The sequence below is a fragment of the Halictus rubicundus genome, chromosome 4 (assembly GCF_050948215.1).
Source record: "Halictus rubicundus isolate RS-2024b chromosome 4, iyHalRubi1_principal, whole genome shotgun sequence".
NCBI lineage: Eukaryota > Metazoa > Arthropoda > Insecta > Hymenoptera > Halictidae > Halictus > Halictus rubicundus.
In genome coordinates this window covers 17,224,927-17,241,303 of record NC_135152.1, presented here as the reverse complement: position 1 = coordinate 17,241,303, position 16,377 = coordinate 17,224,927, and the positions used below count along the sequence as shown (strand labels likewise).

General features: G+C 40.7%; 1 protein-coding gene across 6 annotated transcripts in view; it reads left to right on the top strand.

Moving 5' to 3' along the window:
* Positions 1 to 16,377, top strand: part of LOC143353678 (uncharacterized) — a 448,475-nt gene that overhangs the window by 315,608 nt on the left and 116,490 nt on the right. For all 6 annotated transcript variants that reach the window (XR_013082192.1, XM_076787169.1, XM_076787168.1 and 3 more), the window contains exon 4: positions 14,931 to 15,041. Coding sequence is in view for 5 of the 6 variants with exons in the window: in XM_076787169.1 (XP_076643284.1) it covers positions 14,931 to 15,041 (111 nt within the window). In the remaining variant the exon portion in view is untranslated. The remainder of the gene's footprint in view (positions 1 to 14,930; positions 15,042 to 16,377) is intronic.

Below are 16,377 nucleotides of genomic sequence, written 5' to 3'. Positions count from 1 at the left end.
AAGGAAAAAGTTACTTCAAATGACTTCGAGAATCATTCCTTTCGAGGAAATTAAGTCTTGCAAGTTGCAATTAATGCAGACAATTTTTAACTTGTATACAATTCTGCAGTTATATAAATTGCACATTAAATTAGTTATATATTCTGCACATTAAAAATTAAAGAAATGTCTCAAGCGTTTAGAAAATATCTAAACATGATTTTAGAGAGAAATTAGGTGAAACGAAGGTTTCTACTTGACTACTGGCATGCTTTTAGTAACTGAAACCTCTTTTTTAAGCTGCTTTGTATCCGTACTTCCAAGTGTCCAGCGTCGTGCAAGAGGTTCTACCACAATATGGCGAAGTGGAATGTGAAGTATAAAGCGCGGAGATCTTCGTCGACTTTTTATTAAAACCCTAGACCCACCTTTAAGAATGGCCGCGAGAGCAAGAGTCAGCAGGATGCAAGGAGGTCAACGAACGAATCTCACATACGTGATTTTCTCAAGTGGACTCTTCATTATCAATCGATCGCTCCGATTTCGTTTACTCGGCATAAATTTCCATCCGCTGAGAAGCGTCGAGCTCAATCGCGACCGGAAGTGAAACGATTTTCTCAGTTCTCGAGTAAGCTTCCATCTCGTTTCAAATTTCGACCGGGGAAGGCTACAATCTTCAAATCTGTGGAAGATTCATCCAAGAAAAATATTTCTTAATGTTTTTACAGAGGTTTCAATATATGGAATGTTTCAGGAGAAATGGGTCTTCAGTTTCTCATCTGCTACATCGTGTAAAAATATCTTAAAGGGAAATGAATAACCGTGTGCGAAGGTAGAATCTTCAGGCTTTAAAATCAGTCCGAGTTTATCGCTGTACGATTGTTGTTTACGAAATTACAACGGGTTAAATATCGCGAATTTCTCGAGAATCGGATGTTCGAATACTTTTCTTTTTCTTTTTTATTGTTTCTTGGATTGTCTGTAGAACAGTTTTGAAACTGTTATTCTCGGGAACCTTTTCCATATCTGGTTTGAACAGATTGCGAGCACAGAGGCAAACATTGGATACGAATGAACAATGATAATAAGTATCCCGGATAAAACGGAACAGAGAGATCGTGGATTCATAAATAACCGAAATGAAATCCGGGGGCTTTAGTAAGTGAAGATAACAACGTGTCGATATAGGTTGTACACCGTGGAAAGGAACGCTATAAGGCCGGTGCCTATAAATTTCGTACTATTACTTCTGGCGGAGTATACGGTGGGGTAATAAAATGCAATATAACACACCCTGGACGCGACTATGTGGGATACCTCGCTACACGACGGGAATACAGGACCACCAACGGGGCGAGCTGGAATTCGAGCAGCCAGAAAATAGTTTCCCTTCGAAGGGAAAGCTAACGCGAAAATATGCAGCATTCGTCATCTTTATCTACAGAGCTTTGTCATCCCGCCGCACGAATAAGTGGAAACACGAGTTACGCATAACAATTCCGTTACTTCGATCCCCGAAACGTTTTCGTTTTCCTTCGACTGTTGGATCATTTTCGAACAAGCGCTTCTCTCGTGTATCTTAACATTAATGCGAACAATTTAGTCGGATCATTAGGATTTTATACATTTACGAGACAAATGAATAGGTGAAATACAAAACTGTGAAGCCATTCGAAAAATTTCGAAACAATTAGAATTATTGACAGAGAGAATGCATTTTTGTTTAATTTCTGTTTAAGCTCAGTCTAATGTGTAGGAAATTTTTATAAACGAATACTCGTCAGGATAGAATAAATCGTAGATATAGATTTTAGAAGAATAGATACATTTTGTTTCTGTTGGAGAGTTTTTTTATTGTTCTTCTATATCGAATAGAAATATTATTGATTATCTGCTTGTTCAGCCTTATATTTAGTATTTAGCTTCGGGAATATGCAAAGAGTTGAGCGCACGCGTTCCCGGAATCCGTATTTCTGGAACATCTTGTTCGCACCCACTGTGTTTTCTCTTAATAGATTCAATATTATCTCTCTCGTTCACGTAATTTTCGTGACACGACAGATGGGCTCTTCTGCATCGGAGAGTATATTTATATCCCTATAATGGTAGTTCGTTTCCATTAAGGATCCTCGCGAGGGTGCCAATGTTATGCTAGAGATGCTTTATGGGGGCCAATTTATTTTTGGAAAACCGTGGCATTCTCTGAAAAAGGAATATAATAAAGTTTTCTACCCCAGCCTGCAAGATAATGCGACTGCATGTTCACGGTAAAAACAATTCTTTCTGAACACATTTACGCATTACGTTCAATGTTCATATATGAACAACAATGAAATATCTTTAAGCATCCATTTAACCCTGGCCCGAATTTTTGTTATGAATGTGAAAAAATTCCTGTTCTAGATACACAATAATAGTGAATTGACAGTTTAAAAGAGTTTACTGTAACGTGTTAAATAAGTATTGACAATAGCGCTGCACAACATTGATTCGTGCTCCTTGGCTAAAAAGGAGACACATAAAAATTTCAAAAAATATTAAAATATAAAGTTCGATAGAATTTCATACAATTTTTATTTATTTTGGTAAAGGGGATTTCATTTCATTCCACTTTCAAAAAATTTATCTACAAAAATTGAAAATTGCGTGAAGATCAGCGGATGTACTGTGACTTCAAAATTATACGGAATTGCAGAGGGTCAAAATTTGATAAAAACAAAAAAATGCACATCGAAACGAAGATGTACGGGACACCGAAAATTTTGGCCGCTGACATAAGGGCTGGAGAAACGCTGTAGCCAAGAAGGAAGTGTACAGACGGGAGTATAACGAGCAGGCGGCCTTTGAAGTACATTGTTTTCCACCTGATTTGTCGCATCCCCCGTGTCTCGTCCTTTTCACCACCTAATTATCGGCTCGAAAAGCTCAGCTGGACGTGACAACATCTAAAGCCTCGTTTCTTCTCCCGTGTATGTAGGCACGTCGGACACACGTACACGGCAGGCGCTCCCTTTTTGCGAGATTTTCGATAGCCCTAAAAGCAAGCTCTCGTTACGAAGGGCGGGCGCACGCTAATCAGGATCAAAGTTACGTCCGCGTGTAGAACGTTAGAGAGGATTTCCGTGCGTGTGCGATCGCAACTTAAATAGAGCCCCGGCCCGTACCGACCAACGAAAATACGGGACGTTTTTCAATTTTGATCTGCGTTCGATCGCCTGATCCATTAATTCGGATTTCGGTTCACCGCGTGCTGGTCGGACTCATGCGGGACGGTGACACCATAGGAAATTAACGACATTAAACCAGCTGACGGTTTTTTGCTCTATTACCGATCCATGAGGAATAAAATTAATGTAACAGTATGGCAAAGATTAATGGCAGCAATGCAAGACAATAGAAAGATTAAAAGATTTTACGAGTATCGACATACTGCTTTGGATCCACCGAAACGATTAAAGGAAGAAAGAAATTGCCACACGTGGCTTTTGTGTCTCGCACAGACAATTTTTATTTTGCAAAATGATTCGCAGGCTGGTTCTAAAGGGAGACAGTAAAGGGACTTAGTAAAGGTCCCTTAGTAAAGGGACACAGACTGTATATGGGGAATATGTGTGTGTAACGTGTACATTGAAATCGTATAACACATATCCGAGTTAGAAAGACTTTATTAGATTTAATAACACGTCGCAGGTCACAAAAGTATTCGAACTGTACATTTAACATTAATTAATAGCAACATTAGTTGGACTAATCAAACGTTCAATATGAAGTTGTCCTTCCTTTTGGGCAAATACTAATTTTGACGTCATATTTATGTCCATAGACTGCCATACTTCAACAATCTTCTGTTTCAATTCTTGTTTCGATGTAATCATTGTATTTCTTAATTTTCATTCCACCTCATCCCATAGGTGTTCAATGGGATGAAGGTCGGGACTTTGTGGTGGATGTGGCAATGTCTGTGGAGTATTGTACAATAACCATTCATCAACAATTTTTGCCGAATGCTTTGGGTCATTGTCTTGCTGGAAGCAATAATTTTCTGGTAGACCCAATTTACTTAGGCTGTCTTTTAAATTTTCTGGCAAAACTTTCAAGTATTTCATTTTATCTAAAATCCCATCGATGAATATGAGATTTCCAACCCCATTTGCTGCCATGCAGCCCCACACCATCACTGAGCCACCATTATTCTTCGATTACAATTCGGTCTTCTTTGTCCTCCATACATTTTTATAACCATCACTGCCAAAAATGTTATACTTGCTTTCGTCAGAGAATAATACTGTACTCCGAAAAGAATTATCCTTATTAATATATTTTCTGGTTTTGAACAGTATTCTCCTTAGACTAACTTAGATTGCCCTTACAGTTCGATTACTTTTGTGACCTACGATGTGTCATTAAGTCTAATAAAGTCTTTCTAACTCGGATATGTGTTATATGATGCAAATGAAATTTATACACGTTACCCACGCATATTTCCCATACACAATACATACGACAATTTCAAAATATTTTGTACACTGTACCGTCTGTGTCTCTTTCAATTAGGAACATATCATCGTTCGAATACTTTGGTGAGACTGTGTATGTGTTGCTACCTTCACTGTCGCTTTTCTTCGACAGACAGTTTTCCTGCTACGTTGACACGGTCGAGCACGTGTTGCAGATTTCGATTGACGCGGATGCCAGACGTTATTTGGTCGTGTATGTCGTTTACATGGAAACGGGCCGGCCGTGTTCATGCATGTAGAACACGTGCACGGTTTCGGAACAGGCCGGCGAAGTTCGCACATTTCGAGTAAATTTGGAACAGACGGCGACGGTAACCGGCGATCGTTTGCTATTTCAATTATTACTCAACGCGCCGCGCGTTCCATATTTCCTGGCCAATTTCGGTTCCGCATTCAATCTAACTTTATTCGTGACGGTGCTCCAAACTTTGCTGCACCTAACGTTTCACTTGCGCCGGCGTCATCGACCGTGTTGCATAGAAATATGCAAGAGTATCCGTTGCTTTCAAATTTGTTAAAATATTAGGTGTATTCCAAACCTTCATTCTTTTTCCCTCTAATAAAATCACTATAAATTGAAACATTTTCCCGTCGTTCCTGAAGTTTGGTATCGAACTTTTCGAAAAGCCATTTGTCAACATATAATTCTATTTCACGATTAACTCCGAGTGCAAAGACTTCAGAAACAAACTTCTGCTAAATTTTCGGCTAATTCACGGCTACGAAAAGGTAGTATTTAATTGATGCATAGTCGGATGATTGTTTTTGTGTTCGTTGGAGTGCATAATTAAATATTAGACTACACGTTGCAGTGACGTTCACAGCGTTGGCTGTGATGTGGAACAACCGTACACGTTTGAGAAATTAATCCTCGATTCTGCACACTCGCGGAGTGCTAATTAATATTAATAGAGCGCGAGCGAACCTGTTCTTCCGGTTCACTCTAAATAACAGCCGTGATGTCGCATTGTTCTATAGAAAGTGGCAGTCGGCATTGCACATCGATGGTTATGAAGCAATTCCCGTCGACCGTCATTCCATTCGCACTATGCAACGCGACTGTAATAGTAACAATTATAGTTGCCCGATGCTACAGATAGTTAATGTTAAAGTAGCATGCGAGCTGGTCGCCGATTATAGTCCTGACAAGGTTACAGGAAGCTGATTGTTACAGTATTACGCAGTTATCGATTAAATTGTCCTACTCGGTATTTATAGTCCATTATGAAAACAATCCTTCGACATTTACCGATCAAAACTCGATGACGAGCGGTGAAATTAACGTCTCTAATGATCTTCGCGCGGATAAAATTGTTCCACTTCTTATAATAGATTAACCCTTTGCACTCGGCGCTATTTTCATGCTAAAACTAAATTTTTCTTCCGTCTTAGAATATTTTCATTTCATTCATACGAAACTGATCCGATTTCCACGTATAATATTTAAATGTTTAGCAATCTATTAAATAGAAATTTTGTAATGTAACAAATATTTTGTAATATTTTTTGTAATTTCTTTGAAATAATGCCACAATAATTTCTAGTGGTGCTTCAGAGTCACCACTCGAGTGCAAAGGGTTAATATTGTACATTTTATTTGTTCCAGGCTTTAGACTTTATTTGAATCCAATTTTATTATAAGCAATACAATGTACTGGCTTTTTAATCACAGCATAGTAAACAAAAATGTTTGTTTATCCTACTCGAATGTCCTAAATTTTCTTCTCAACGATCCAGATTTTCCATCGAAAATGACCTCATGACAAATTTAAACGAGAACAATATTGGAAACGTCCTTTTGTTTTTTAAATCGATTGATATATATAAAATGTTATAAATTTGTTTTTTGCTGTAACCCACCACAATGTAAATATTAACTGTAACCTTCTCTTTTATATTCAATTGTAATCGATGTGGTCGCTAATGACCTAGCTGTTAATGCGACCACTTTAAAATAAACGATATATAATAATAATAATAATAAAAATATTTGTTAGAATTCAATTACAATTTTAACTCTTTAGAATAATCGATAATCGGCAATCTCAAAAATGTTGATGAGATCATTTTAATATCGAAGTCCTCTTGCTAGAGAATATAAAGATAGTTTTCGTGACACTTTTATTGCACAGACCATAGAATGCTTGCTCCGTAGGAACACTTTCTGAAGAGGTCTCCAAGGGTAACATTTCTTTCCAGAAAAATTCGACAGGAACAGAATGAAAGATATAAGATCGAACAGAATTTGTGAAAATCGAAAGATAACTGTCTGTTTCGACTGTCTGATTCTGGCCGGGTTTCCGGGTCAACGAGCAAGTAATATATTTTGAGGATGGACGGCTATGGCCCTTCGCAGAAGTTAGGCGTCAAGCGCACGAATGAAGCGTCACAATATATCCCTGGTGGAAGTGACTTCGAAATTATGGCTTGATGGCGTCGGGTAAAGAGATTTAATAGTCTTTCAAGGCGAAATATGATCGCTTTGCATACGCAAGAGGTCGTGGCGTAAGCAAAGGGTGTCCTTTGCAGCTTGGCAGCCACTTACGCCAAAGAGACTTACCCCAAAGACGACAACGGCCCTTTGGTGTCGAAATACGTGTGAAGCATTCGTGCCTTTAAATGCGACCGCCCTGGGGCTAAGATCTCTCTGCCTCTCTCGTTTTCTCGGTCCATCCTCCCTTTTCCTTCTCACCAACCGCACAGATACAACCCCCCCCCCCTCCGCATCCTCCTACGGAACGTGTTCCCATAAATCTTAATGAACCTCGAGGATTTACGAATCATTTATACATATTGCTCGAAACACTCCGAAAGCTAAGCAGATTTTCACCGGGGGACGTGTAACTGGTGCAAACTAGGATGTCACACTTGTAACATTCAGTGGGCCAGCTAATTAATGCGCCAAACGACGATAATTTCATGAATTTTAATCAACGAAGTCGTGCGCGGCCATTCCAAAAATTCATTCCAACTTTTACTAACCCACCTTCAGAAGGGTTGAAAGAGTAATTACTATGATAAATATTAATTCTTCACTTTTTGTACAGAGAATTTATCTTTCATTAGTTTATTTGTTCTTTTATTATTTTTTATTTTCCAAAATTGATCAAAAAGATTACGGGACGACCGCAAATAGCAGTCACCACAATTATTCCGCCATATGTCGGATGCGCGAGCGCCGTATTTTCACCGGACGGTTTGTGCTCAAACAAACTGATATCACGGGAGATTACGCAAGCCACAAATCAAATTCCCAGATCGCGGCGCGATATCCGAATTAATTCTAACGTTTTTCGATGAATTATTTGTCGGCGTGTTTCGCGGCAGATGCGAGGCACGAACGCACGAAATCAAAGGGGCGTTTTGTACCACGGCGACATGTGTTTTTAATTTCCGCGTGGAAACGCCGCGCCTTTAAAAGGGCACGAGCCCTGAAAGCGACAAGGAAACCGCGCGCCCTCGCACCCTGCAGCCAGGGCTAATGAAAATCGAACGATCAAGAACGCGAAAAGGCTTTCCGTTCGCTGGATTTCCTTTTGAATTATGCTCGGGGGAACTAGAAACCCGAGGAAAACGAAACGCGCGAACTGCGACAAACAGGGTGTACCGAGTTGTTTTTGCGCGATCAGGAGTCCCTTTGAACTTCCCTCCTCGTCGAAACTGCTCTCGCGAATCCATTTTTTAATACACTTTGACGTTCCTGATGTGATTTTAGGAGACCCCGCGAAAGACTGCTTTAAAACGTTCATTCCGACGCGAGAAATTTGGACTTTTCTCTGAAGTTGTGCTTTTGACAATTCAAGGAGGCGAGGAAGAAATTCATGTTGACTTTTCTTTTTTTAGGATGTCGGAAATATATTTCCTATGACGTAAGACATTTGCAAGCGGACGCTTTACTGTGAAATAAACATTTTCTAAATTAATTGTTTAAAAAGCTAGAAAATTAAATTTCCATAGAATACTGCAATTTGACTTTCCAAAGGGAAGAACGATTTTGCAAAATCGGTACAGTGTTAGAAGTAATGTCCAAAATCCCGAAACATTGCCTCGAGATTCGAATGCTTCACACAGTGATTAATTACGGGAGTTCTATTTCCGTTAAACACCCCGATTCGTAAGATCGTGTACCGGGTTTTAATGAACCCGGGGCAATCGCCGCCCCGATCGAATAACTCGGCCCGATTAATGGCCGGGCGATTATAATATTATGCGTTCTCGCACGGTGAGTCGGAGAGACCCTTCCAGATTACGATTTAGCTACAAAGTAGCGGTGAATCGGTACCGGCAACAGAGTCGGTCGCAATTACGGCAATTATGGTATCAAAGCGATGTGTACCCGGAATGCTGATCGCTTGGCCGTCCGAGGGTTCAACGTTGCCCTTTCAATGCTTCCGGTGCAGTCTTTGGTACGCTTGCACCGCGCGATTTATTATCTGGCCGGTTGACACGCTGCCATAATTCACTGGTGCGTTCGCCGAATAGTTTTCTCGGCCCGACAAAATCGCGAAACCAGCTGAAACGATCGGTTTAAAATTGTTTATTCTACGGTTATTGGAATGATAAAGACGCCTGCACGGGGATATTCTGATTTTTACCCTCCTGCTATTTTTACAAGGTATTTATTCAGATTTTTAGCCTCCCGCTATTTCGACAAAGTATTTACTCAGATTTTCACCTTTCTGTCAAGGAAATTAATTTCTTGAACAATTCCCTATATATGCAGCTTTGCAATTTCAATAATTGTAGATTAAATAATATTTAATAAATATAGTGAAACGTGCAACAAGAGACGCGAAACCTGATGCATCGTGTATCTCGAGACTTTCTTCCTTCAAAAGAAGCAATCGGGGCCGCGGGACGGAGATCCAGGATATCGATCGCTCTCGTTACGGATCGATCGATCGGCGCGGCTTAGTTGATGCGTCTTCGAGCAAGATTTAATCTTTCCTCGAGTAAATCGAATAAATTCGTTCCGTCGAAATGAACATTCCCCGCGGAGATGAGTAAGAGAGATGTTAAAAGAGAGGGGAGGAGAGACACGGAGAGAAGAAGCGACAGCGAGAGGACGAGAGAAACGCAGTAGTAGTGCACGAGGTTTTCTCCGGGGGCATAAGAAAATCGGCTCGAGCTGTCGTCCCGTAAACGTTCCCTGGATCGAGTTAACCGTCTGATTACTCGGGGGCGACGCGGACGGTACCTTACCCTTGTTCTCGTTCACCTCCCTTCGCTGGAAAATGGGCGTTTGCAATTTAACGGAATCTCTGCATATAGAGTGGGCTCATAGCGACGGTTCTGTACTTTAAATGACGTCCCGGAAGTCCCCGTACTAATTCTATGGGTCTTCGAATGGATCCCGTACATAGTGACGCGTCCCCTTTCGTCCATCCTGAAGGGTGCAAGAGACAAGGGCTAGTTTCTATGAGACAGGGACAGCTTGTCGGGATTGCGAGGGACCGTCTTTCTTAAACCCGCGATACCGGAACCGCGAAACACGCCTCCTTACAGCTGGATTTAATTAATCATTGATAATATCGCAAGCTCGCGCGAGAAACGCTACTGCTTCCGCGCAACCCTTTGACTGCCATGTTTCAAACATCTAGGACACGCTGCACATATCATTCTGCTGTTTAGCTGTTCTCTAAAATGAGAAAGTATAGTAGCAAAACATGTATCTTATAATATTTAGATTTCTCCGTGTTACACTCCCGTGTTCAACAAACTGTTTAAAACAATTTTTTCTTATTTTATGGTTTCATGTCGCATCAAGTATATATGTATTTTATGTGACAGTCGATATACAGTAAATGTACAAAACATTGTTTCATTCAAGACTGTACACTTAGAACCACAGGAGGTACATGTGTGTCTTTTTAAACAATTTTTTGATCACTTTGTACGAGAGTCTACTGCACTCGTATTGCATTAATGATTGTGCTATATCATTTGTACTTATATTGTATTCGTATTGAAAGTAATATCAAAATTAGTATTAGCTCTTTCTTTATATGTATATCTAGAGCCTGGGACATGCTGTATATATTCTTTCTTTTGTTAAAAATGGTTTTCTCTAGTATGTGGTAGTGTAGGATTATTTACCTCAAATACGTGGATTTAGGAAATCTTGAAGTGAGGGAATCATTAAACATTGATTTTTCGAACACCTTTGTAAAAGTTTCATTTGATATCCGCAGCTAAATCGTGGCACACCCTGTATAAAGACGGAAGGCGACTCTGTGTATGCTTGTAAATCTGTATTAAAGGGTTCCCAGAATGACCATGCCTGACATTATCGGGAAAGTATTGGTTTTCCTTGGATTAATGGCGGGCTCCGCGTCGTGAATAATTATGAGCCCGTCAGAGCAGAACAAACAAGAGAAGATTTAGTGCTTGCTCACCCTTGTCGTATATTTTCACGTGACACTAAACGTATAGTGTCTACTACCCTTGTAGCAACCAAAAATTGCATGCTTTTTACCTAGGTTTACGGAGCACTGACTATTCCATGTTACTTTACTTTTTTAACCGTGTATACCCAAAGAAATAAATTCGTTGAATGACGTCCGGCGGGGTTAATTCTACGATTACCGCGAAAAATTTTGAAAAATTATAAGTGGCCCTAATTTTTCAAATGGGACATCCTGTGTAAGTACAGTGTTCTCGAAGAGTTTTTCATTGGGAAGAGTCGCCGAATTTCATTCGAAGTCGTTCGAGCTAGGGTTGGTCAGTCGGATGCGGTTTCGCGAGAGTACCACCCGGTATAATTCGGCGGGCTCGCAACAAACAATGGCCAGGCGTACTCGTGGATCGCTGTGGAGTACTAAAACGTGGACTCGCCGAGGGGTTAGAAAGGGTGAATTGCAGCTACGTGCCCCCGCATACGAATCATCCCCCGCGCGGTGCCGAGGCGTCGTTGGGTGCCTCGAGGACCCCTGAAACCGTCGGCGTCGCCTCGAATCTAATGGATTGCACCGATACTTATGGTCAAATCGCGACCGACAGCCTCGCCGGTACGGCTGGAGAGACCGGCACTCATTACCATTCCGCTCGAGCGGATTCAATGAACGCTTTTGATAATCAGAAATACCGAGGCGAAAGACGTAAATTGGACAGGAATTCGAATTACCGTCGGGGAAACACGGAACAACCATCCGACGATTTCCTGAACACTCGGCTAGTTTGCATGTGAATGCCGTTCATGGAAAATCCTGCCCTCTCATTGTTACCGCGCCATTTCGCCTGAGAAAGCGCATCTCAATGACGCACGGCAATTGCCATTTGTCATGATTCTCCTCTCGGCGTCGGCCTTCTCTTAATCAACATTTCTTGTTCGTTTAATGATCGCCGTAAGTCATCCTGATTTGGAACTAAAGAAGATCTTGATCACGATACCGTTCCTACAACAGCAACAACGTAAAAATACTTCGTCTACGATTTTTTGCGACCGTTTTATTGAGCTTTCAATATCCCGAATAGTATGAATATCCCGAAAAGTATGAGATATTGAAAACGTGTAAAATACGTGTCCGAGGATTTCGAGGTCGTTTGAAGGTCAACTTTGTTTTTTCAAATGGAAATCTACATTTTTTATTATGGGATCTTATTGTACGTAACAAGACTAGCAATTTTCTAGCAATCTTTCCCCCACAAAATCCTTGGACACGTGTTTTACGCTTTTTTAATATCTTTCACACTTTTCGAGATATTCGGCTGGAAAGTTTTCAAATGAACACCCGGTATAATTGAACTTGTTCCTCATTTTTGACCTATAAAACAGTTTCAAAAAATCGTACATCAAGTTTCAAGCACTCGCTGTAAAGGGGAAGATTCAATCTTGAAATCAATAATAGATTCATGGAGAAAAAAAAGGTTTTTTATGTTCACATAAACGATTCAATTTACGTAGCATTTCCGACAAAAACTGTGTCATCAGTTTTTCAGCTGCTACGTCATACAAGAATGTCCTAGGAAAAAATGAATCGTGGTCATTAAAAGGTGTCTAAATTTATAGTTTTACTATTTTTCTGAACGAAATGATCAAACATAGGTAATTTCCAGAGTATCGGAAAATCGATTTCCAACCACGTTTTGGAGCCACCGTCTGTTTGTTTACAGCGAAATGGTTAAACAATAGGTAGTTAACCGCACGTCCACGACTGTGTAAATAACTGTGTGACACTTCGATTGGCGACGGCGAGAATCCACGTGGCGTAACGAAGTTAGGGCTGAAGCTCAGGCGTGCGTTATTTTGCGTGAACGGGCGATTTCCGAAGTCGAAAGTTGAAAATGGCCGTTCGAAACTTGCGCCCGACTTGCTCCCGAGTTCCAGCGAAGTTATCTCGTGGTGCAGTTGGCTCCGAGGGCGCGTTCGATCCCGGATCGCGCATAGATCGGAAGCTTACGGTCGACCGTTTCTCAATTAACTTTCGCGACCGCAAACGCAACGCAACCCCGAAACTTTCCCTGTAACTTTCAGCAGGATATTCCCGGTAATTCCTGTTGCTCGAGTTTTAAGCTGCCTTAACAGCGGCTTAAAGTTCCTCGAGAGATCACGACGTTCCGTGTACTCGGAGATTACGAGAATGCGGAAGGCCGATTCGGATTCCCGAAACGGAGAAATACCAGCCGTGCCGACGCTTCGGCCGCTTTGCGCACCTCGCACGCTTATGGCCGGCGAAAAACGCTTCGTCGAAGCCTGCGAAATAATCCGCGTGCTTGATACTTTCGCCACAGCTTGTATAAAAGGCCAGACAATGAGAACTAACGCCTAAAACAACTGTTAACCTGTTGGTCGTATCGGAAAAAGCTTCAAACGAATCCTATTGCATTTCGAGAGACTCGTTGATCGGATACAGTTTTTAGATCTCGTATCTTCTAAGATGTCAAGGTCACAATGAACTTTGTCAAGGTCAAGATACGGGCTACGGGCGAAGCTACGGGCAAGTGACTTAGTGGAGTGGGGGTAGGCCGTAGCTGGCCACGTAGCTGTGACAATGCGTGTAACGAATACATGCAGCCTTGCCCGTAAGGGCGTGGCTTCGTGCCCGCAGGGGCGTGGCTTCGTCGTTCCGTGTATGCCCAAGGCAAAAAAATCGCTACCCGTACGGGCAGACGCTGAACAGCTCTGTCGTAGTCGTTAAAAAGATTGGTTGAATATTTTTAATTGTATCCCGTCAAAAATTGTTTGTATAAAATGTATTAACTGATGTTTCTTTATTTAAAGGACGGGATTCAAGGAACGGTTACACTAACCTAAATACGCCATCCCATTTAAGAAACCGAGGATGTAATATAAATAAACTAGAGAAAAGAAATCTTTTCTGTTATAATAATTGTCGTACTGGAAACACTTATGTTTCATCTTGCACATTTTCTCGTATTATTGAAAACAACGGAGATATTTCATGTGAAAATGTGAGGTGACTCAGCCTGTACGTGCAAGTGATTTTGCCGAGTTTCGTGGCTACGTTTATCCAGGGTTAATGCTTAAGATCGTTTATTACATAAATGTCTGGACGTCAGCGGTTAATATCGGTAGATTTATTTGGATACACCGCCCTCCATGTGTACACCAAGTTTCGTTTAAAAAACGCTTGTTCAGCTCGTGTGTTCCCCTTGTTAGTTTATCTTTCTGTATTCGTGACGCTGCTGTTTTGCTGGATTTCAGCGAGTTTGTATTTTAACAGCGATACGGTCAGGTCGTATTTTCACAGTTGTTCAGCACTTGTAAAAATAAAATATGTTCAGTAGTCAAATTTAAATAATGGTGTTCTTTGAAAAAGGCATTCAGGATAACTACACAAAGGTCCGGATAATAATAAAAAGTGTGTGAAGTACGACTACTTTATTAGGTTTTACATAAATAATAAATAATGTGTACTATCATGTACATATATTACTTATCTGAGATTATCAATGTATTATATGTATAATATATATATAATGGGGCTAGGAAAATTCCTTATTGATAACAATAATCAGTTTGGTTTCTCTGTAAAACAAAAGAAACAACAATTAAAGTTTATTGTTATCACTCTTTGCTTCACTTCGTTAGCAGTCTTAAAATCTATTTATTGATTTACTCGTGTAATCTGTATTCCTTTCTTATTTATTCTCTCTACTCTTTTCTTTTCACGTGTCATTTTCCAACCTTCAGAATCTGCTCATCATCTTGTTTATTGTTCCATCTGGCGGGTTAATTAGAAGGCGCGCGTAATATATGAAGCGCGGCATATTTAAATGAAGAAAGTACTCTCTTTCTTTACATATATACAGGAATATCGATGCTAATTATTGCGTATTATTAGCGTTCTTGTATAATTAGACAATGATTTGTGCAATAAACGAAGTAATCGCGAGCGCAGAGTATTTTGGCGCCAGAAAATGTAAGCACACGGAAATGTATCTTTTCTCACAGATAATTGTTTATTGTTGCAGGAAAGTTTGGAAGAACGGGTACAGGAACTGGAACAGGCGTTACAAGCGGAACGACTCGCTGCGCAACGAGATCGAGCGACGATTACGAAACTTCAACGACAGATTAATAAGGTAAGTTATATTTCATGCATCCTTAACCCCTTAACGCACAGTTTTTAAAAAAAAACAAAACCGGCCAAAAAAAAATCAATTTTTGATATACTGCGCTTTGGTCCGTGGAAAAAGGCTATATTTTATTCTTGAATAAATAAGTGTTATAGCTTACAATCCCATGTAAATGATAAGTGTCGATAAAACGATTTTTTTTCTTTACTTTCACATTGTTATTTTCAATTCTCGATTATATTCGAGTGTGAAAAATGATAGCAGCATAAAATACAACGCCGCTCGAATTATCTCGAGTGTGCACAGTTTGGCCTGTTTAGCGCGCTCGAATTAACAAGAGCGTACAAGTGAAGGGGTTAATTAACAAACTTAATAGGAGCATGATCAATCGATTCGTGTCTCTGTGTGTAGCAATAGTAAGTCTCAACTAACAATAAGTATCTCGGCAAAAACTGGTAAAAATATATTAACAAGCGAGAGAATCGCCTCGGTAAAGGAAATGTAGTCGGTAGCTCGAGGTTCCCTGAGAAAAACTAGCAAGGACGGAGTAATCCCACGAAGACGCATAAATTCGCGGACGGTCGGGTGCCCCGAATAATCCCGTTTATTCCATTTTAATCTGTTTCCCCGGGAAGCTCCGGCGGAGCAGCACATTCGAAATTGTGGGCGAGATCGCGGCCGTGCGAGGGTGGAGAGAATGATGTACGACAGGCCCGTTGTTGGTCTGCGTCTGACGTGGCCGGCCCTTTTCCACCGCCCTCCATTTGCAAGCCTATAAAGTATCGTGACAAAAACAACCGCGGGCAAAGAGTGGAAAACCGGAAAATACACTACCGCCGGTAATCTCGCATGATTTATGCGAGCCCCTGGAACGGCACGCCCCGGGACCGGTGCCTGGACTCCGTTGCGTTAAAATTATTTATTTCCCATCGATGAGCCGCATCGATCAACCCGACTCCAACGACAGACTGATCGTCCTGACTTCGATCGACACAACAAAATATTTTCCGTGTGAAATGTTGTACTCGAGAAAGCATTTGCTCGAGAAAGACTCGCCGTTTCTGCTTCTGGTATTATACCGATGTACGAGAACCCGAGACATTTTCTAACCCGTTTTTCAATGTCTCTATACGCAATTCTGCCACTTTCAATTTATTTTGTCATTGGTTCCTACCGTTCTCTCTATTGTACTGCATTAAATTAGAAGAAAGTGATTTACCGAAAACCTATTAGTATATTAAGAAAAAAATTCGAAAAATTTTCTTTTTTAAAAAAGTTAAACTGTGTCCCTGGTAGCAGCTGGTCGCCATTAAGCAATGTGATAATAATCTTGCCTTGGGAT